We start from the raw sequence: 21505 nt of genomic DNA, 5'->3' as shown, positions 1-21505 counted from the left end.
TCTTCTTTGTTGTTGTCTTCCAGGATGAACACCTAAATATGTGTTGTAAATATGTTTAAATTGTAATTTCATTCATGTTTTCTGTTATTGTTATGTTTACTATTGTTATAAATTAAAGGTTATTCCTTTCAATTTGAGGCCTGAAATGATTTCAGTGGTTAACTGCACAAAAATGACAATTACGTTGACTGTACTAACCTATGAAAGATGATAAATGTGAATGATGTTGATATGCCTGCATGCTACCGAAAAATGTAGTTAAAATGTTACTTTAATCATATGCAATTCTCTACTCTCCAAAACTGCTGCTAAATATATGAAGTTATATTTAAACATTGTCATTGACTAGAGAATGATTCACATTGCTGATATAATATTGATAATCAATAATATCTAAGCAACTTATGTGATTTCAACGAGGAAAAAAATTACCTCAGTATATAATGAACGCCTCAATTTATACTTAGGGTGGGAATCGCACCGGGAACCTCAGGATCAACAGCTCTTCTTCCCCTTTCCCCTTTATTCCCCAGTTTATGTAGAAAGACTGACCCCCATGGGACTGCGTAAGAGACACTTGACATTGTCTAATCCAGTGGTTCCCAAACTTTTTCTTTCGCGCCCCCTTATGTAGATCATACGCTCTTCTTCCGATCCCGCGCCGGGTTTAGGACTTTGGGAACCACTGGTCTAATCCATCGTTCGGTTTCCTTGTGATAATGTTTTCATACTCCGAGTGGAACCTCATCGCGTTTCTAGCGGATCTCTTCAGCCGCTCATAGCTGCAACAGGTGTGGCACCGCAGTAGTTTGAGAGTGTATGACCCTGCCCGGCTTCCATCCGTGGGCTGAACACAACAACACAGCTGACAGCAAGAACTTCTGCTTTCCCTGCGCTGCACTGATTCGATCGGACGTCAGCAGGTAACCGAGCCGTGACACATCACACCCTTATCTGGAATGTCAATCTCTATCATTTGATATTAGATGTTTTGTACTGACTACAACGCGGTAAAGTTGGCAAATTGAGCGACTTTAGCTTTTAGCACGAAGCTTGTTCATGTAAGTTTATAGCTGTGCGTGCCAGTGCCACGCAGTGAAAAATATGTTGAGAGCCCAAAAAGTGACGATAGTTGTGTCAAAGAACGTGTTGTTGATAAACGTCCTTGGTGATCACAGCACAGGCAGTGTTTTACGGTCAGTATGGAACGATGCGTGCTGCCCGGAAACCTGACCGAGCTCATGTTTGCCACTGAGCCACATGTTCGCAGAGATTACTGCATGTCGTTCTGCTAAAAAAATCCTTAGATATCTAAAGGGAAAAACTGGAATGAAGAATCAATAGAACCGATGCTGAGTTGGATAATGACCAATGTGGAGGAAGCTCAGCGCTGTGATCCTGCTTCAATCTGCTCATAGGTTTAAAGTAGTTCAGCTGCAGCTACACTACAAGCTCCTGAGAAACAGTAGCTACCTACATTGAAGTTACCCCAAGAGTAAATATTAAATATCTTAGAGGGGTTTGTTTTTATACTGGGAGCAAATAGCCAGAATAAATGGATATGTGTTTATATTTATATTTACATGACTAAAAACTGTATTTATTTCTGCAGTGTATTAAATCAAGTGTACACATTGATTTCTATGATTGAAGATGAGTATAGTTATAACAACACAAAAACAGTCAGTTATGTTTGTTACAAATCATTCATGAAATCAATGAAAGCAGTATTTGTACTTTTATCAGTGGAAAAACGAAGAAGCATTGAGATGAATGTATTTGCATTGACTGAACTTCTCAATGCCGAGCAAGGTGACAGGAGTGATGCATGCTGGGATATTTTCAATGGAGTAGTGCTGTTGGGAGCTCTGTTAGAGTTCAGTGTGATTGTTAGGTGTGTTGAAGAAAGTTATGATTGTGCTCCTTTGACTCCTCCTCATAAGTAGCAGTGTAGCTTTTGGCAAGCCACATAGGCACTTTTGTAAGTTACTGAAAAAGATACACTGTTTTCTAAATAGCTGAGCTACTATCAAGCTTCTGAAAAGTAATTAAGTTAGTAGCTACTTATAAGTAGCTAAACCAGTTGACTCAACAGAAATATACAGAGGTATCTTGTAGTTTAAGCGTATATCAGTACCTGAATATGGAATTAATGTGGCACAGTGCATGAACAGCAATATGTTTATGAAGTGTTGGTGAGAATTCCATCTCAGACAAATCTGGCTGTTGTTCCACATTAAGATGATATGGTGTAATTATACATTTATGTCATGAACAGATGTTGACCAGAAAGCTTCCCCTTGAAACTGAAGATGAACCAGGGGCATCAAAACAAGAGAGAGGCCTCACTTGGTTAAATGTAGCTGAATGATTCCTGTGAGCGAATGGCCGATGAGGACGTTGGAGAGATCTTCATAATGATGCTGCCTGTATTGTCCCGTGGACCGGATCGTCTTTATTGATGGAGAACAGAGTGGACAAGTAAACACACCCAGACACACACACGCACATTTTGTTAGTGCCTCTGCTGATCATATCATCCATCATCCTATTTCAGTGGCCATTATGTTGAATTATAGAAGCAATATGCTGGCTGGTAAGGTTGTGTTCAAAGGCCAGTGTTGCCAGTGTGCATCTCAGTCTTCAAATTAATGTTTTGTTGTACTGTGTAAGCTGAGGTCTTGCCAAAGTCACAAAGTCATCTTGTAAAGGTTGCAATTTTAGTTCTTATCCAGGCTTGTGTAGTAATCCATGTGTGCACCTGATTGCAGCCCCTTAGATGAGGAGGACCTTGCCTCCCCTGACAGAGGCCTGCTCCACATCTGGCAACCTGAGGGCCACAGTGTGCAGCTGTGCCCAGACAGAGTGCTGCTGTCTAAGCCTGTTCTGCAGGTTGCTCTGGGAGAACACCATGGTCTCCTGCTGATACAGGGTGAGGGAATGTGGAAAGAAGCTTGAAAATGTATATCTATTGTTATAAACAACACAGTATAGCCAAGTAATAGTTATGCCTGTAACAAAGATGACTGTGCATTGTGGTTTTCCTCCAGGTGGTTTAGTGTATTCCTTCGGGGAGCTGTCATGGCGGCATGGCCAGCGTGTCCCTGTGGAGGGCCCCTTGTTGGAGATCTCTCTGGTGAGGAGGACTGTGGTCCGTGTGGCAGCTGGAAGCTTCCACTGTGGAGCAGTGACTGAGCAGGGCAGTGTTTACATGTGGGGGGAGAACTCGGCAGGGCAGTGTGGGCTGAACAAGAGGGGCGGGGCCACGTACAGCACAGGTTGGTTCACCCCTTCCTTGTTTCCTTCCCTTAAATCTTGTCTACACACTCCTACTACCTACACGAAAACAGTAAATTGTCACAAACCTTTACATGTTGACTGTATGGACTGAGCCAGACAAAAGTGTTATCTTGTTATTGATATTCTTTACCGTTTTACTCTAATTGGGTGCCAAACTTGGTGAACATGTGCACTGGCCTCTTGTGCAAAAAAAACACATCAATTGACCTGATGGTGAAGCTACAACAACAGTTCTTTTTTTTCTATACATTTAGAACAGAACATAGTAGAATCAAAGGTTTGTTGCTGTGTTGGTGGGGGGATTGGCATGATCTTGGTCTCATCTGTTAAATTCCGACACTGAGACTAATTATTGGAGGGCTACTTGTCCTCGGTGGAGGTATGCGCTCTCTTAGTCCCTTCTAGTTTGCTGTGCTCTGGCTCATACTGGCACACACTGTGTGTGTGTGTGTGTCCTATCAGCAGGCCAGGCAGACAAAGGCCCAGTGTTTGTAGCTGAGCCATGTCCGGTCAGTGTGGTGGACAGTGAGGTGGTTCCTCCTGTGGCAGTGCGAGTCATTGATCTGGCCTGTGGACGGGAGCACAACCTGGCTTTGTCAGCCCAAAATGAGGTGTGGGCTTGGGGCAGCGGCTGCCAGCTGGGCCTGGTCACCACCACCTTTCCTGTATGGAAACCACACAAGGTAAATACATGATAAGAATAAAGTATCTTCATCTTAATCTTAAATTGAATTAATTGAAGTCACAATCTCGCTTTCTAGCAGCGTCATGAAGGAAAACACTCCAATCCTTTTGTCATAGTTGAATATACTGGGATCGAGACAATGACTCACAACAGCCAGTTCCCATTTTAAACAAATTTTCAAGCATTCTAACCATGTCACTTTTATGACTTGGGTTTAGGTGGAGCACCTGGCAGGCAGACATGTGATCCAGGTAGGTTTTCTTTCCTTGCAAATATCTACAAACTACTAACTACTACTAAATAAATACTTCATTCTGTTTATTGTATCTGATGTGTTTCCCATAGGTGGCTTGTGGGGCCTTCCACAGCTTAGCCCTGGTACGGCGTTTACCTCCTCAGAGCTTCACTACTCAGCGTGCGTCTGAGCAGAGGGAGCAGAGCCAGTCGCCTCGTTACCTGCTCACACCGGAGGATTCTTTTGTCGTGGATGATACTCATTACTGTCCACTCGGGGTGGAGCTACCTGAGGTCTCACCAGGGAAGGTAGCTTGGTTTCCTGTATTGGTCGGTTCCTATTGCCAGGCTGTGACGCCAGGTAGCAAATTTAACAAATGCTTTTTTTTGCCATTTGGAGATGAGAAATTATATAATAAAAATCTCAGTTTGGTCCGTTCAGGATATAATCACGTGTTATATATCTCAATAAAAATGTTGTGGTTGATTCCTCCTCTTCCTTGGTGTGTGTTCTCAGGGCTGTCCCAGGAGAAGCAGCCCCAGACGGAGGCTTCAAACCGCGGGGAAGTCGGGCACCAGCAGCCCTGCCTCTGGATCCAGCCCGTGTCAAAGTTCTATACAGTACAGTTTATTGGTTTATTCATTAATTTATTATTGGTCATGGGTAGCTGCCCCTGTTCCCTCGTGTCAGTTGTCTCTCTGTCATCAGCTGTTCTTCAGTCAGTGGATGAGTCCAGATCATCAGATTCAGTAATAACTGGTTGACATGTTATTATCCATATGTTTCAGCACATACTTGAAGTTTGCCTTGATGTTAGTAGTGGCAGATGGTTGGCATGTTGGGGTCATCATGTGTGCACCCTCCCTGACCCAGCTTCTCCATTGTGCCTCTGAGTTGCCCCAAAGCTTGGGTCAAGTCGGTGTTTATTTCCCATCATCTTCCTCTCTGTCACGGAGAGTTTTCCCTCCATGACAGGAGTTCAGTTTCTATGCAAGCTTTGGTTGCGTAAACAAATCACATGAGCACTTTGTTTAAACAAATCAAGGTTTTATCTTGATTAACTGTGCAGCCCTAATATGATGGCAGTTGGCAAGTTCCTCTGTCGTATCTGATCCCTCTGAGTTAATGTGTGTTTCTATGGTCCTCTTCTTAAATACATACATTTTACATCTTCCTCTCTTCCTCTTATTTAGTTCCCAGTTTGAGGCAGGTGGAGATACACAGACAGACGGCAGCTCTGCGTCTTCCTCAGGCCGCAGGACCAATAGGAATTCGGCCTTTCCTGACGGGCTGGAGCTTCAGGCTCTCCTCCAGAGACTCTCCAGCCAGTCCACAGAGGAAAGGGACATCAATCACAACACAGCAGCGGGAGACAACACCTCGCTGAGCAGTCACACCTCAGGTTCAGATTGAATTTGCTCAATCTGCTTCTATCATTTGTGCCTTCTTCCCTTCATTTCTTCTCCCTGTAGGACCTTCATCCAAAGTTGTGTCACCTTCTTCTTTGTTCTCTGTTGCCATCTTGGTCTTTCGGTGGTGGCTCATTTCTTCTTTCACTTCTGTATTCCGTTCTTCCATTCTTTTTTTGGCTCATTTGCAGGTTTCTTTCTCCTTTCATTCACTCACTCCCTTGTTCCTTACTTCCTCCCCTCTAGCTTTAATGCTGCTTTCATTTTGTTCTTTTCCTTGCTATTTGCTCTTTGTCTCCAAATTCTTCCCTCATCTCCCCTTGTCTCTCCAGATGAAAGCTGTCTCTCCTCCACATCTGAAGTCTCAGTGGACCAATTTGCTCCTTGTTACAAAGATGAATCCCCAGTTAAGAGACAAATCAATGAGTAAGATCATGTTAACTTCACATGAACCCCCGATTTAGAACTTGAATTTTCATTAATTAATAAGTACATAAAAGCATTTGTGTACTTATTACATAGAGCTTAATGACAAGCTGCTGTTTATCACTTTTACATTTAAATATCTTGCCAATCGCTAAAACCAATTTGAAAGTAAAGTGGAGTGTCTGTTAAAGCAGTAAAAATAAATCTAAAATCCACTTACGTTCAAATCTAGATTAACCTATTTCCTCTCTGATCTTTGACCTTCTCTTTTACAGGAGCAGTGGCGTGTCTGGACACTATTTACCCGCAGTGTGTGTGGAGGAGGTTCGTGTTTGTCTGGAAGGGGAGCGCAAGATCTCCAGTCCGATTGATATAAACCAGGCAGCAAACAGGAGACTCTCTCTACCTGGAACACCCACCTATGGTAGAGAATATGTGGTGTGAATGACCCGACTGTGCTAGGAAGTGTGTGTGTGTGTGTGTGTGTGTATAACAATGGAGTACAGTCAAGAGTCAATATTTGTGCAGTCTGAGGAATGTTCTTCAGCAGGCATCACTCAATGATCTCACTCAATCTTACCCCTCCGTCTCTACTCTGATCTACCGACTGAAGAGTGTGTAGACCAACGCAATCACATGTAAGGCGACACTATTAGGTAATTACTATAATGTGGCTTTTTTATTTACAGGGTCCCCATGCGGGCGGCGCCTGAAGGACTGCAGGTCGTCCTCTGCCGGTCGGATCCTGGAGGAGGCTGCTGATGGGCTGCCAGCACTGGAGACGGAGGTGTGGAGCTGGGGCCGCGGGACAGAGGGTCAGCTGGGCCACGGAGACCAGCTCGCCAGGTCTAGACATAGACATATACACACACACGCTAACACACTCAAACACTCACAGGGGCTGAAGAGATATTCTCCTGTCAACACACGAAAGCAACAATAACAAGCCTTTGGTAGTGCAGACTGTCCAGCTATGTGCGGAAGAAAGTTTTGAAATGACTAAAAGACCTTGACTCAGTTTGTGTGTGTGTTTGTATTTGTGTGTGTGTTTGTGTGTCCAGACTTCAGCCTTTGTGCATCAAGAGATTGACAGGAGAGGAAGTGATCAAAGTTGCAGCAGGGTCTCACCATTCACTCGCCCTCACCGCTCTGTGTCAGGTAACCAAGCGTGTTAAATAAGCGTAACCAAGCGTGTATACACAAACACACACTCGCATGGATACGCTAATTGTGTGTGTAATTACTGCTTTGTGTTGTAGGTGTATTCTTGGGGCAGCAACCTGTGTGGACAGCTCGGCCATGACAACAATCCTGTTCTTGTGCCTCATCTGGCGAAGGTGCAGAACCTTCATCTGTTCTTCCAGATGTTTATCTTATTCATCAGTAAAAGTCCTAACAGTATTGGTGTGTTTTGTCCCTGATGGGCCTCCGTAGCTGTCTGATGGTGTCCGAGTGTGGGACGTGTGCGGCGGTCAGAGTCACTCCCTGTTCTTGTCCGATGGAGACTGTGTCCAGCCGATCTTATTCTACTGTGGCCAGCAGCAGGGGCCGCATCCAGGGTCAATACAGAGCCAGAGGTCATTGCCGGGTCAAAGCCAGAGGTCCCCCAGCAGGCTGGATGATGTCAGACCCATGTTGCTGCCATTCTGCATGGATGTTAGTACTGTTTTGGTTCATACTTATGAGCATCGTTCAGTAGTTCAAGGAAGTTACAAAGTTTCAGTTTAGTCTCACACACTCCCTCCTCACTGGACGTAGTTGTGAACGATTACTGATTGATTTAGGGAAGTCACATACAACAAGCAGTATGTGACTGGAGATAAGCAAACATTGCTGACACGTTGTTGAGCCTGAACAAAACATCACATGACCCGTGATGTTATTGTATTTGGAAAAGGGCTGTAGGATAATATAGGTGCGCAGTGATCCTGAAGAGTTTATTATAGCAAAAGTGACGCATAGCAGCAGCCATTGACAGCTACCAGTGCAGTATATAGTACATCTCTTACCGTGTTCAAATAAACAGAACTAAGTAGACAGTGTTGTGTGTGTGTGTGTGTGTGTGTGTGTGTGTGTGTGTGTGTGTGTGTGTGTGTGTGTGTGTGTGTGTGTGTGTAGATGGGTTACATCAGCAGCGTTTGCAGTGGCGGTCAGAGCTGTGCTGCACTGTCAGACCACAACATCATGGGTTTCATCTCCGCCATCCACGAGCTGGCGTCCAGGGAGAGACGCTTCTACTGCTGGCTGAGCAGCGTGGGGAAGCTCCTCCTCACTCCATTACGCAACAAAGGTCAGCTCACATCTGAAGGCCAATTCATACCAACGCCGGCCTTGTTTCCTGACCTCATGTATCGTGTTTGTCGCGTTAAACAGTTAAATACTGATCTCTTTAGTGTATTTAATCCTCTTTTTTGATTTAAATTAGGCAAACAAATGTGGCAAATGTGTGTAAATGTTCTGTAAATGAATGTAGCATTTCTGTTCTTCACACATGTGTGAGTGTGTAAATAAGTCACCGTGTGTTTGTGCCCACAGAGAACATTTACACATCGCTGGGCGAGTCGTGCGCTCTTCGCTTCTTCTCTCTTTGTGAGAGCTTTGTCCGTCTGACCGCCCTGATCGGTCGACACTCCGCGTCCCTCAGCAGCTTCCTGCGAGGTGTGCAGGGTCGTGATGTCACCTCCTTGGCCCTGCTGATGCACACGGAGCACTTTGTGAACACATATAAAGAGTAAGATTCATTCAACCACTCAGTGCTTTGTAATACAATAAGGCAGTGGTTCCCAGAAAGAAAAAGCTTGGGAACCACTGCAATAAGGACATATGAAGCTACCACACGACTTTCGCTGACTTTCCGCTGAGTCCTTGCGTGGATATTTTCAATTGATGTGTTGCGATTTCTTTGATCCGTTGCTCTTCATGCTTTCATTTCTGTTTTCGTGAGGTTTGTTTTACGTATTGTTCCTCTTTTGTTTTCATATTCCTCATTCTGGCTGAGAAATTTCCCCAAAACCACTCATTATTGATGAGGTCAAGAAACATGAATCAACTTTAACAATCAATACAATTTCCCAGAAATACTATTAAGAAACATCGTAGTAACACAATCAAAAACTCGCTTACAACAGCAACGGCCTCTGAAGCTACTGACATACAAGCAATAGTGGGGTCATTAAACCAACAAAGTTACAGCAATGATGTCACATTTATTACTTACTAATGAAATCATCTAAGAATAATATGAACCTTAAATGAATTACTTATCAATCTAGTAAATCTTTGGCTCTAACATGATTTCCTCTCTCTCTCTCTCTCTCTCTCTCTCTTTCTCTCTCTCTCTCTGTCTAGATATTGTTCTGCTGTTGGTAACTTCCAGGTGATGGGTGGATTCCAGTCCCTTAACAAAGTTGCACTGTAGGCCTCCAATGACCTCAGCCACTCGCCTACATTTGACCTACTGTTTCAAGAAATATGATGATGAGTGTGACTCTCTCTCTCTCTCTCTCTCTCTCTCTCTCTCTCTCTCTCTCTCTCTTTGTCTGTCTCTCTCTCTCTCTCTTTTTGTCTGTCTCTGTAGTGACTGTTTAGGACCTCAGCAGTCCTGGTTTGCCCAGCTGACATATGATGGTTCGGCCTCTGCTGATGCTCCTGCTGACCTGGTTTCCTTGCTGTACCAACCGCTGCAGCAGCTGCACCAGTACAGCCGCGTGCTGCTCAAAACAGAAGCCTGCTATGACGTGGTGAGCGGCTCTCCCAGCTGACTCTTTGTTCACACTCCGTCAAGTTGTATATCGATGAGTTATGTATATATTCTCTCTCTCTCTCTCTCTCTCTCTCTCTCTCTCTCTCTCTCTCTCTCTCTCTCTCTCTCTCTCTCTCTCTCTGTCTCTCTCTCTCTGTCTCTCAGAAAACTACCGAGTATCTGTCCCTCCATCAGGGCTTTTGTCAGTACGAGTCTCTGTCATCGTCCCAGTTGAGGAGGATGAAGGAGGCTGAAATCACCTTCGCCTTCTGGCAAGCTCACTCAGGAAAAACTACCGTGAGAACAATTTATTACTGCGCTAGTCTCAGGGGAGATTGTAAAAGTTGAGGAAATTATCTCTCACAGACAGAAGAATGACCACACCCCAATTTTTGACATGCACGTCATAACTGTGTGTGTGTGTGTGTGTGTGTGTGTGTGTGTGTGTGTGTGTGTGTGTGTGTGTGTGTGTGTGTGTGTGTGTGTGTGTGTGTGTGTGTGTGTGTCTCAGGAGATTCTGCGTCTACCACAGCGCCGTGTTCTGTGTGAAAGCAGCAACAGATCTCTCACACTGCAGAACGCTGGACGGTTCTCCAACCACTGGTTCATCCTGTTCAACGATGCACTGGTGCACACACAGGTACACACACACACAGATTAATAACATATGCATCATTTCTTAAAGGTGACCTTCAAACCACAAAATGAAAGCACATATCCACTTCCTTTTTACTTTACAGTCACACACACACACATACAGCATGAGACAGTTTGATGTTTGGTCATGTGGTTTTTTATTTTTCTCTGTAGTCGTCCACACATCATATCTACCCCCTCAGCTCTCTGTGGGTGAAACCAGTGACTGACAGCAGCAGTGGACTGTGAGTTCACTCAGAAATCAACCTTTTATTTACTGTTGGTATGATTACAGCTTATGTATCTGCTTATCATGGTGCCCACTCAGTATTTACAGATTTGTATTGATCATCATATTCTGACACAATACATTTTGTGGTGGATCCAGATCATCATTTTAAAGTTAACAGTAGTTTTAGCCCATAGACAACCATTTAGCTTGTCCTGTGTTCACCACTGGATAGTTATGATGGTGACTCAGGATGGTACTGTCACCTTCAAATCAAGGAGTCAGATTATAAAGTTAAAGTACACAGTCATGCATGTTTTAAGTCTTTGTGTATTCTTAGAGTACTTTCTTGTTGTGAATGTGTTTTCAGCCATGCCATGAAAATCACATGTCCTGAGGAGAGTTTTACTGTGGTGGCCTCAACCCCACAGGAGAAGGTGAGGTTTCTGCTTTACGCTCTTCTTTTTTATATCATCTGAGAGGTTTGATGCAGTAAATTACACAAATGTGAGATGTAAGTGTAATGTGTGTCTCTCTCTCTCTCTCTCTGTCTCTCTGTCTCTCTCTCTCTCTCCCTCCACTCTTTTTCTCTAGAACAAGTGGCTGCGTGCTCTTAACCAGGCAGTGGATCAGGTGCTGGGTGGTGGAGGTCAGGGGTCATCGCCAGGGACGACGGCAATCTCTCGCATGGCCTCATACGCCTTCACTGGAGAAGGACGATTCAAAGATGCAAAGTACACAGGAGGCTGGCTGGCTGGACGGGTTCATGGCAGGTTAGAATGTGTGTGTGCGTGTGTGTGACATCAATGACACGTGCTAACCCAGTGGAAGGGTTCCTTTTCGAAAATTACTTTTTTTAAGTCTGAATAGACCTGAAATGATGACACTTTTGGGATGTAATGGAGCTGTGTGTGTGTTATAGAACGATTCAGCTGTTAAGGTATCTGAATGAAGTGAGCGATGCTATCAAGTGAGCGGTTAGTGAGACCCATGTAGAGCATTTCCTGTGTGGTGAAGTCCAAACCTTAAAGACCTCAGACCTGGTTGTCATGTCGTGAGTTCCTCTTATCTTGTAGTGAAACGTGTTGTCCTTTGCAGAGGAACCATGAAGTGGCCAGATGGGCGAACCTACTGCGGGAACTTCAAGAACGGACAAGAGGACGGGTCAGACATCAACTTTATACAGTCCTGAGCTTCTGACAGTAACTTGTTTCACAACAAATGTTGATTTCCAGTAATAAAGTACAGTTTTGGGAATACTAGAGATAATAAAAAATAGCTGGAGGATCATTTCAAGACTTGCTTATACTTTTTGTACAGTTCAGAATAATGACTTGGCTCACTCAGATGGAGACTCTGAAATCAGCTTTAAGTTTCCATTCAGACATCCAGGCTCCAGTCTTTGATCAGGGCTATTTTATATGGCAACGACTGAAAAGGGGCATGGGAAATAAGAAGTAAGGCTACATTAATCATGTGACCTGACTCAACTGTGGAACTGATTCAGATGTTTTGCCTTTGATCGCTGATCAAGACATATTTTACTGCCTTAAACACACATTCTGCTCCTCTGAAGTCATTGTACACAGACTAAACCGATGGGATGTTCAGTAAAACGTAATGGTGCTGAATCAGAAAGAAGCTGCTGATTTTACTTGTTCAACAATTACAAAAGCTGTGTGTTTGTCTTTTCTTTTAGCTATGGGGAGTGTTTAGTGCCTAACAAAGTGCTGAATAAAGCAGACAGCTACTCGGGGCAGTGGAGAGACGGCAAGATCCGTGGTTTTGGCAAGTACAAGTCAGTACACTGTTACTACTTTCTGACTTTGAAATTGTATTTTCAATGTTTTCGCGTAAACTTTGAAATGGAAAATGCATACTGAGCTTTGTCTTCTGATTTGAATTATCTTAGCTCATATCAAATGTTGAATAAATGCAGATGCTGTTAACCATTTTTACGTTTAAGTCAGCATCATGTAGTATAAGTCTGGATCAACAGTCTTAAAGTCATCTTCATTTACTTTTTGATCTTGCTGCTTCGTCACAGCATTGTATTTTCTGACTTCACTGGCAGTTTAACCCATTGTCCTATAATTATAGTGCTTTGCTCTTTGGACAGTGTGTTTATGTGTGTGAGCGTGTCCAAACAGGTATGCCAGTGGAGAAGTCTACGAGGGCTGTTTTTATGATGGCCAGCGTCATGGTTACGGCATGCTGAGCTCTGGTAAGCTGGCCAGGACGTCCTCCAGTGTTTTCATCGGCCAGTGGGTCCATGACAAGAAGACAGGATATGGAGTCTACGATGACATCACAAGGTTGGATTCATGTTCCTGTGGCAAATCAAATACAAGGAGCTTTCATGTTTAAGAAGTCTGACTTAAAAATGCTTCTTATTATCCTCAAAGCTTTCATTTTGATTCCTTCTTTTGACCAAACATAAAGCATAAACCACATGTCCAAAGACTTTCTAATGAAGGAATTTACACCTTTGAGAGACTAGAGACTAAAATGAAGGTACATATGTATTTACCAAAGACAAACTGCTGGCATGAGTCCTGCCCTCGTTTGTTTTTCTCCAGAGGTGAGAAGTACATGGGCCTGTGGCTGGATGACCAGCGGCACGGCAGCGCTGTGGTTGTCACCCAGTATGGCGTTTACTACGAGGGGAGCTTCAAAGACAACAAGATGGTTGTAAGTACAAAAATAAGGGTTCACTTCGTACTGAGACGTACAGCAGGGATGCTTCAACCTGGTCTTGACTTTGCAAATGTAACATCAGACACTATGTTGGCACAAGTCTTACAATATGCTAACTCCCAAGGGAAATACAGTTTATCTCTCTCAGTACAAAGTGTTTTGTCCTTATTCCGATTAAAATTTGAAATTGGGTCAAGCCATATACTACATGCTACCGTACATGCATACAATCAATCAATCAATCAATAGGACTCCGCCCTCCCCTGTGTTTACAGATGCATCTCAATCAATTAGAATATTGTTGAAAAGTTCATTTATTTCAGTAATTCAATTCAAAAAGCGAAACTCATATATTTTAGATTCATTACACACAAAGTGAAACATTTCAAGCCTTTATTTGATGTAATTCTGTATGGCTTACAGCTCATTCCAAAAACTCAAATTCAGTATCTCAGAAAAGTTTAATATTATATACGGCCAATGGAAATAAATCTTCCTCTTGACAATACCCCGTAGATGGGGTTCAGGTCAGGCGAGTTTGCTGGCCAATCAAGCACAGTAAAACCATGGCCATTATACCACTTATTGGTACTTTTGGCAGTGTGGGCAGGGGCCAAGTCCTGCTGGAAAATGAAACCAGCATCTCCGTAACTTGTCAGCAGACGGAAGCATGAAGTGCTCTAACATTTCCTGGTAGACGGCTGCGTTGACAGTGGACCAAAACCATCAGATGACATGGCACCCTAAATCATCACTGACTGTGGAAACTTCACACTGGACTTCAAGCAACTTAGATTATGAGCCTCTCCACTCTTTGAGTCACACCTTGATTTCCAAATGAAATGCAAAATGTAAGGACTTTGGACGACTGGGCAACAGTTCCTTTTTCTTAGCCCAGGTAAGACGCTTCTGAAGTTGTCTCTGGTTCAGAAGTGGCTTGACACGAGGAATGCGTCAGTTGTAGCCCATTTCCTGGACAAGTCTGTGCGTGATGGCTCTTGATGTACTGACTCCAGCCTCAGTCCACTCCTTGTGAAGCTCCCCCAAATTCTTAGTGAATTTAAAGGTACAGGAAACCATTGCAGGTGATTTAAATTAATTAGTGGATTAGAGTTTGACACCGTGAGTCTAAGTATTGAACTTTTTCACAATATTAACATTTAATGAGATAATGGATTTGGGGTTTTCATGAGCTGTAAGCCATGATCATCAAAACTAAAACAAATAAAGGGTTCAAATATTTCACTTTTTGGGAATGAATCTAAAATACTTGAGAGTTACACTTTTTGAATTGAATTACTTAAATAGATTAACTTTTACACGATATTCTGCATGTAAACATACTGACTGATACAAAATATTGGCACTGCCCTAACCATCATCATCATCACCATCACCATCATATCTAAAATGGCCTTTGTGTGTGTGTGTGTGTGGGATGTGCTGTGTGTTCTCAGGGTGCAGGTCTGTTGGTGTCAGAGGATGACACAGCTTTCCATGGGGAGTTTTCTGATGACTGGGCTGTTAACGGGAAGGTGAAGAGCATCTTTGTCTCGGTTGTCTTGGTTGTTGACTACACAGAAGAGATGTAGCCGTGTGCTGGAAATTTAACGTTCCATTTTCCCTTCTAGGGTCTTCTGTCCCTGGCTAACGGTGACTCTTTAGAGGGCCAGTTCAGTGGAGAATGGGCTGCAGGGCTGAAGGTAATTGGAACGTACTTCAAACCACCTCCTGATGAGCCTGAAAACAAAGACAGAACCAGTCTGCTGTGAGTATCATGTCTGACAGCTTCATTTCATATGCAGAGTAGCAGATTTCACTGTACAACAGATTGCTGCCTCACACTACAAATGGTTCTGATTGTATATTTCTGTTTTTGTCGGTGTGTGTGTGTGTTTGCAGCCGGTTGGGTCAGTATGTCGTGACTGCAGATCAGAGGTGGATTTGTGTGTTTGATGAATGTTGGAGTCGGCTAGGCTGCAGTGCTGTGGGGAGAGGAGAGAGGAGCACAGCCTGGGACAACATCGCCATCGCCATAGCATCTGCACGGCAACACAGGTAGACACACACACGACCGCGCTGTAAAGCATACACTGTATATTTATACTTTATGTCAAAATACACAATGCAAACCTAAATCCCGTGTCTATTCTGTGTGTTTGTGTGTGCAGCACAGACCTCAGTAGGTCTCACACCAAACTGTTGGAAAGTTTGGAGTGTATTCCTCAGCATGAAGAACCAGTCACTGCCACAAACTACGAGAACATACGAAGATACCTTACCAAGGTAACAAGTGACGAGCATTTATCCTTCTCTTCAAGTCTCCAAACGGCTGAAAGCCTGATAGCCTGCATCAATCAAAAATGAAACAAAATACATTAATAACGTGACATAAATAAGGGGCAATGTTAAGGGTGTCTGTAATGTAATTTTGTTAAGATAGGGCCTAAATCTGTAAAGTTAATTGAAGTTAGTTAGTTTTGATATTTATGGCCTGTGGATCAGCAAACAAGCATGAACAGTGACAGATGTTTACCGCCACTTTTACAGTTTGTTTGTTTAGTCGGTACCTGTCAGTATTCAGTGTTGTCGTTGGTGTGTCTGTGTTTGTTTGTGTGTCAGGCTTGTGAGACGCCCCTCCACCCTCTGGGCTGGCTGATGGAGACATTGGTGACAGTCTACAGGATGACCTTCGTAGGTGTGGGATCCAACCGCAGGCTGCTTAAGCAGGCTGTCCAGGAGATCCAGGCCTACCTCAAGCATTTCTTCACTGTGGTCAGGTAGCTTCAAACCTTCAATTCACTCTGTGTGTTCACTGCTTCACTAAAGAGGTTAAAGGTCAGGCAGAGCAAGAATTCTCAGATACTCCACATTTTTTCCTTTATTCAACCTGCCGATGTCTAAGCTACTGCAACACTCGAAGCATTCACACCTTGTTTACAACAATTCTACTTTACATGTGCCATCCACAGAGGGATCAAAGTGCAGATAATAGTTTTACACCAGTAGTAGAGGCGACATAGAAAATGTGATTTCAAATTTCTTTTTTAATTTATAGATTTTAAATCTTCCACCCAAAGGTTTAACACAACATTTGTTCCCATTTATATTGTATTTTCTCTTTTCCACTGGATCTTGTCTTATTTGCTCTTTTTAATTCTTCCTGCAGATTTCTGTTTTCAGGGTTACCAGATGAGGGCGTCGTTCTCACCAACACCCCTGCATTACCATCATCCAATGCCCACAATACCAACAAACATAACACAGCGGAGCAGTGGTAGGACTCAGCACACACACACACATACAGAAAGTAACCATGTCGGTGCAGTGTGTTTGAGTTGTGTTCTCTGCCTTTCCGCTCCTTTCTCTTCCTCTTCCTCCTCCTCTGCTCTGCACTCCAGCAGGGTTGTGGTGGTTAGCTGCTCCTCTCTGCTCCTCCCTCTGCTCCTTCCTCGGCTGTATCCACCCCTCTTCACCCTCTACTGTCTGCAGGAGGAGCAGGAGGAGGTGCAGTACTGGGAACGCATCCTGCGACTCAACAAACTGCCCGACCAATCACTGCTCAGCTCCCTGGGAGTGAAGGAGTGAGTATAGGAAATACAAATATGACCTTTTAACCTTCTCAGTTGTTTGTTGTTGAATTTAGTTCATTTTTGTTGTCATTTTGTTTAACCATCATTTATAAAGTTATTTCATTTTTTTCTGTTTGGTAGGAAATTCTGGCCGATGTCCATGTCAGTTCTGGGTGAAAAAAAGCAGGTCAGAGGTCAATTCTTTTCTCCATCCTGTCTCTCTTTCGGCCCAGCTAGATCCTTCATCTTCACATCCTCTTCCTCACTTCTTGTCATCTTCACCCTTACTCCTCTTTTGCCTCCTTTGACACCAACACACACACACACACACACACACACACACACACACACACACACACACACACACACACTCACACAGTATAGATCAGCTGCATCTTTGTAACGCCCTCTATAAGCGTCTCTCTCTCTCTCCCTCTCTCACACACACAGATCGTATCCAGCAGCAGAGACGCCTGCTTTGTTTCTGCCGTGGAGACGCTGCAGCAGATCAGGTAGATGCTGGATTCACCTGCACCGCCTCATATGGTGATGAGCAGATGAATGACTTATACAGTTTGTTCTGTTATGGACATGCAGTGGAATTCCATGCAAAGTCAATATTGACACGTGAACAATATTTTCATTGGAGACTGTTGTTAATCTGATGTCACCTAGAATAACATGCAGGTCACATGACAGGGCCAGGTAAATAATGTAGGGATCGACCTGTTGTGAATGTATAATCAACACCTTATGTCTCCAACACACACACGCAGCACGACCTTCACGCCGTCAGATAAGCTCCAGGTCATCCAGAGGACTTTTGAGGAGTTGACCCAGGAAGTAAAACCTATGCTGAACAGTGACTTCCTGTGGTGCATGGACGACCTGTTCCCTCTCTTTCTCTATGTGGTGCTCAGGGCAAGGTTTGTTCCCAGACGCACACACACACATACACATTCAGTGAGTGTAACTGCTGACTGATTGTGTTTGCTGCTGTGCTCACCAGGATCAGGAACCTGGGAGCTGAAGTGAGTCTCATAGAAGATTTGATGGATCCCAATTTTCAGCATGGAGAGCTGGGACTGATGCTCACTACGCTGAAGGTTAGAAAACACACACACACATACACACTCACACAGTTATAAACTGATTTTCAGGTGCAGCATGATCAATGGAAAAACTAATCAAACTCATCAAAGTGTGTGTGTGTGTCCGTGTCTTTGTCTGTGTGTGTCTGTGTGTGCAGGCCTGCTTCTTTCAGATCCAGCAGGAGTCAAACGTGTAGCAGGAAGGTGACACGCAGCGAGGGGAAGTGGTACTGAAGCAGCTTCTCACTGTCGGAAAAGAAACAGTCAAACCTCCAGTTTCTCCTGGTGGCCACTGGGCTGCACAGAGGCTGCTGGGAGTTTAGGTGCCTGAGGTATGGAGAGGCTTTGCACCTCCAGCTTCGATCAAACACAGGAAGTCCTCATTCACGTTTGAACCTATTGTTATGTAACCGTATGACACAATTCATGGATTTATGGGAGATCAACAACACGGCGCAGCATGGTTTGCCTTATGTGACCACAACCAAAATACACACATACAGATGTGTTGTGTTCAGGGTTGGTTTGTTGTCGATGCCGCAGGGATAACAAAAGAGAAATATTTTGTTTATTTTTAAAATTTTTGTACATGAAACACAAACATATGCAGTCTAACAAAATAACTCCAGCTGCTGCTCCAACTGAAGCTGCTGATAAGGACTTAACCAAAGTGTCCTGTACTGTATGTATCGCCTCCCACATTACTCTAACTGGAGACTTAAACTGTCTCATTTGGGAACAATAATTATAATGATTTTTCTATCTTAATGTAGTTTATAAAGATGAACAGTAGAAACAGATTAAGTTGGGAAAAATGACTTGAATTTGGACTTAATGTGTCTTTTTTGCATCCAAGAGGGCAGAAAAAAAGCCACCTAAGAGTCTGTCGCGCTGCACTGTGCTTGTACAGCAGGGGGCGACATTGAGCTGCAAACGATCTCGATCAAACTAGACAGATTGAAGAGGAAAACACATTTTGGTCTTATTTATTGTAGATTCTGTATATTTTTGGTGCACATCCTTAACAATATACATTTTGTTGTTATCTCAGTTGTTTTTAGCCATATTTTTTGGTTTAAGCTTCACTCTTTGACAGTGGTACCGAGGATGATGAAGGGCGAATCAAAGAGAAACTGTTAGATCACACAGGTACTTGTTGAACAAAGGGAAATGTTTTATCATGATCTATAAACACAAAAGTACTGCAGAGTAAAATAAGCACATGTTATTTGAGGCGTTTTTAAGTATCAGTTTAAGCTATAATGTAGTTGGTACGATTCTCTGCTGCACTGTGAGCTTTTGTCCTCTAAAATAATCCTAATACTCATCAGCACCAGTAGGAGGCGTATGTGTTCATAGCCGGTACAGTGACAAAGTTGTGCGTGCTGGGGTTGTGAGTATTAGAGTGTATTTATATGTTTTAGCTGACTGGTGTTGACTCTACCGTGTTAATTGCACACATAAGATTATACTACTGATGGTACGCATTTATTGATAAGATTACTGATAATCTGAAAACACCTAAAATCATGTTTTCCCAAATCGTCTTTAAAAACATCTTAGTTGCTTTAATTTGACAAAGTTTTTACGCCTGAACACGCTGGGGGGCAGAAGCGCACAGACGGGCAGGACCGCAGACAGACGGGCAGGACCGCAGACAGGCGAGCGTTTAGTCTCCTCAGCACCAAGTGGGACTGACTGACTTTATCACTGAAGATGATTGTTTTTCTAACAAAGTTTGTATTTTTGTAACATTTATAGAAAGAAATGTTTTGTGAGACTGATGTAGAATGTTGATGAGGATGATTATTGTTTGATAAATAGAAAATAATGTTAAATGTTTATGTTCAAAAGGACAATTCAATACATGATTTAATTCTAAAGTGACTCCTGTTGTTTATTATTTGATTCCAGGATTCGGCAGGATCTTAATGCAGAAACTAAAAATTGAAACTCAGAAAATGTGACAGTGTCCTCATACTTACCTTTGTCAAGTGGATTTGATGTTGCTGTTGTCAGGGAGACGATGAACAGTTTTACATTTCAATGCAAAGCTTTCCTTCATGTTGAAATAGTTTGAAAATATTTTCCTCCTGTTCCAACTCCGGCGGTTATTTCCACTTGATCTGTGTTGCCAAATGTATGAGCTCGCCACAGAGGTCAGGATTATGCAGAGTGGAGCTTAAGTGATTGATAAGACCTCAATAGTTCCATTTCATACTGACACAGCTTGCATAAAAAGTGGTTGCTGCTCAGATATAAAATAAAAGTACACAACAGGCTGAGAAAAACACAAAATATCTAGATGCAAAAAATTTTGATGCCAGGGTTTCAGACTGTAAACAACAATACAGAGCAAACTTTGTGGTTGATGACAAGGAAATGAAACTGGAAATTGACACTGGAGCAGCCAGAAGCATAATATTAGATCTGTCACTTCTCAAGAACAGCCACTGGATGGCGCCACAGTCATTTTGAAGACTTACACAAAGGAAATTATACCTGTGTTAGACCGTTTAAAGTCCCCGTGAGCTACGGAAAGCAAAGATAGCAATTATCTGTGGTTTTGGTCAAAGGGGGAAAGTCCAGACTGTATGGAAAAGTTCACCCTTAATTGGAATTAAAATGTCTCACCTGAAAGAGATTAAATGTGTTTTCCAGCCGCACAGTGCTGTATAGATAGATAGATAGATAGATAGATAGATAGATAGATAGATAGCATGAAAGCATGAGAGGACCGACTGGAGAAGGCCGACATCATCACAGCAGGCAAACGTTGTTGAGAGTGGGCAGCAGAAAATATGTTATATATATTTACTTCATCAATAATATAGTATTATTTAGTTATTTGGTAATATCTATTAAGTAATACTTTTGAGTTTTGTGATTGAGTTGTGATTGTTTATGCATAAAACATTGACCTACCTTGAGTTAATGTGCAAATGTTTCAGATATATAGATATTGTTAGACAGGAAGAATGGAGATTTTGCAATGTAACAAATCTTAATCAAACATATTCGTTGTACAAAACTGCAACACTGGAGTGGGACAGAAACTAATTTCTGTCCCACTCCAGTGGATGTGACAAGTGACCCTTAGCATCAGCTCCCCTTCACAAACAGTCCATGAGGCTCCTCTCTTGGCCAGTTGAGAACACTCAGTTACTCATCTGATCCCTCGCCAGCAAGTTTCCTTCTGTTTTGATTGAATTGGAATAAGGTAATGTGACAGCTGGTGAAGTCCTTGACTGTTCTGCCCTCATCCCGGAATATAGCTGATGCTTCTACCAAAATATGGAGGGGAGCCCCTCTGTCTCTGTCAGTAAGCCTCTCTCTCACTCTCACTCATGGCGTACTGTTCACTGTATGACACAATAACGTGTTGTTGTTATAAATCCCAACGTTTGCGAGAATGGTGTACAAATTATTAGTTTGTGCCAATGCGACTGTTGTACGTGAGGCCCTTGAGCTTGTTGTTGTGAG

The 21505-nt window shown here is 43.1% G+C and overlaps 1 protein-coding gene across 3 annotated transcripts; it reads left to right on the top strand.

The window, feature by feature from the left end:
• Positions 1-823: 823 nt before the first annotated feature.
• LOC143004643 (alsin-like) lies at positions 824-19525 on the top strand. Of its 3 annotated transcripts, none has more exons than XM_076155727.1 (40): positions 824-923; positions 2279-2481; positions 2772-2932; positions 3051-3278; positions 3766-3983; positions 4204-4236; positions 4331-4528; positions 4737-4840; positions 5414-5622; positions 5962-6055; positions 6331-6479; positions 6745-6901; positions 7117-7213; positions 7315-7392; positions 7490-7711; positions 8174-8345; positions 8591-8786; positions 9404-9469; positions 9633-9795; positions 9963-10094; positions 10309-10437; positions 10608-10678; positions 11033-11099; positions 11257-11435; positions 11761-11826; positions 12362-12460; positions 12813-12977; positions 13242-13353; positions 14817-14894; positions 14991-15127; positions 15262-15417; positions 15531-15645; positions 15982-16139; positions 16529-16636; positions 16761-16943; positions 17073-17118; positions 17382-17443; positions 17708-17857; positions 17941-18037; positions 18181-19525. In XM_076155727.1, the coding sequence occupies exons 2-40, from the start codon at positions 2462-2464 to the stop codon at positions 18217-18219; spliced, it is 4914 nt and encodes a 1637-aa protein (XP_076011842.1). In that variant the 5' UTR covers positions 824-923; positions 2279-2461; the 3' UTR covers positions 18220-19525. The 3 variants fall into 3 exon arrangements, with proteins under 3 accessions (XP_076011842.1, XP_076011850.1, XP_076011833.1); XM_076155735.1 differs by having other exon boundaries at positions 3763-3983; positions 16764-16943; XM_076155718.1 differs by having other exon boundaries at positions 3763-3983.
• Positions 19526-21505: the final 1980 nt, after the last annotated feature.

Source organism: Genypterus blacodes, unplaced genomic scaffold (genome assembly GCF_046128005.1).
Source record: "Genypterus blacodes isolate CSIRO-AG114 ecotype Tasmania unplaced genomic scaffold, CSIRO-AGI_Gbla_v1 ptg000008l_1, whole genome shotgun sequence".
Classification (NCBI taxonomy): Eukaryota; Metazoa; Chordata; class Actinopteri; order Ophidiiformes; family Ophidiidae; genus Genypterus; species Genypterus blacodes.
Note: the sequence above shows the minus strand (reverse complement) of the source record. Positions and strands in the feature narration are given on the sequence as shown.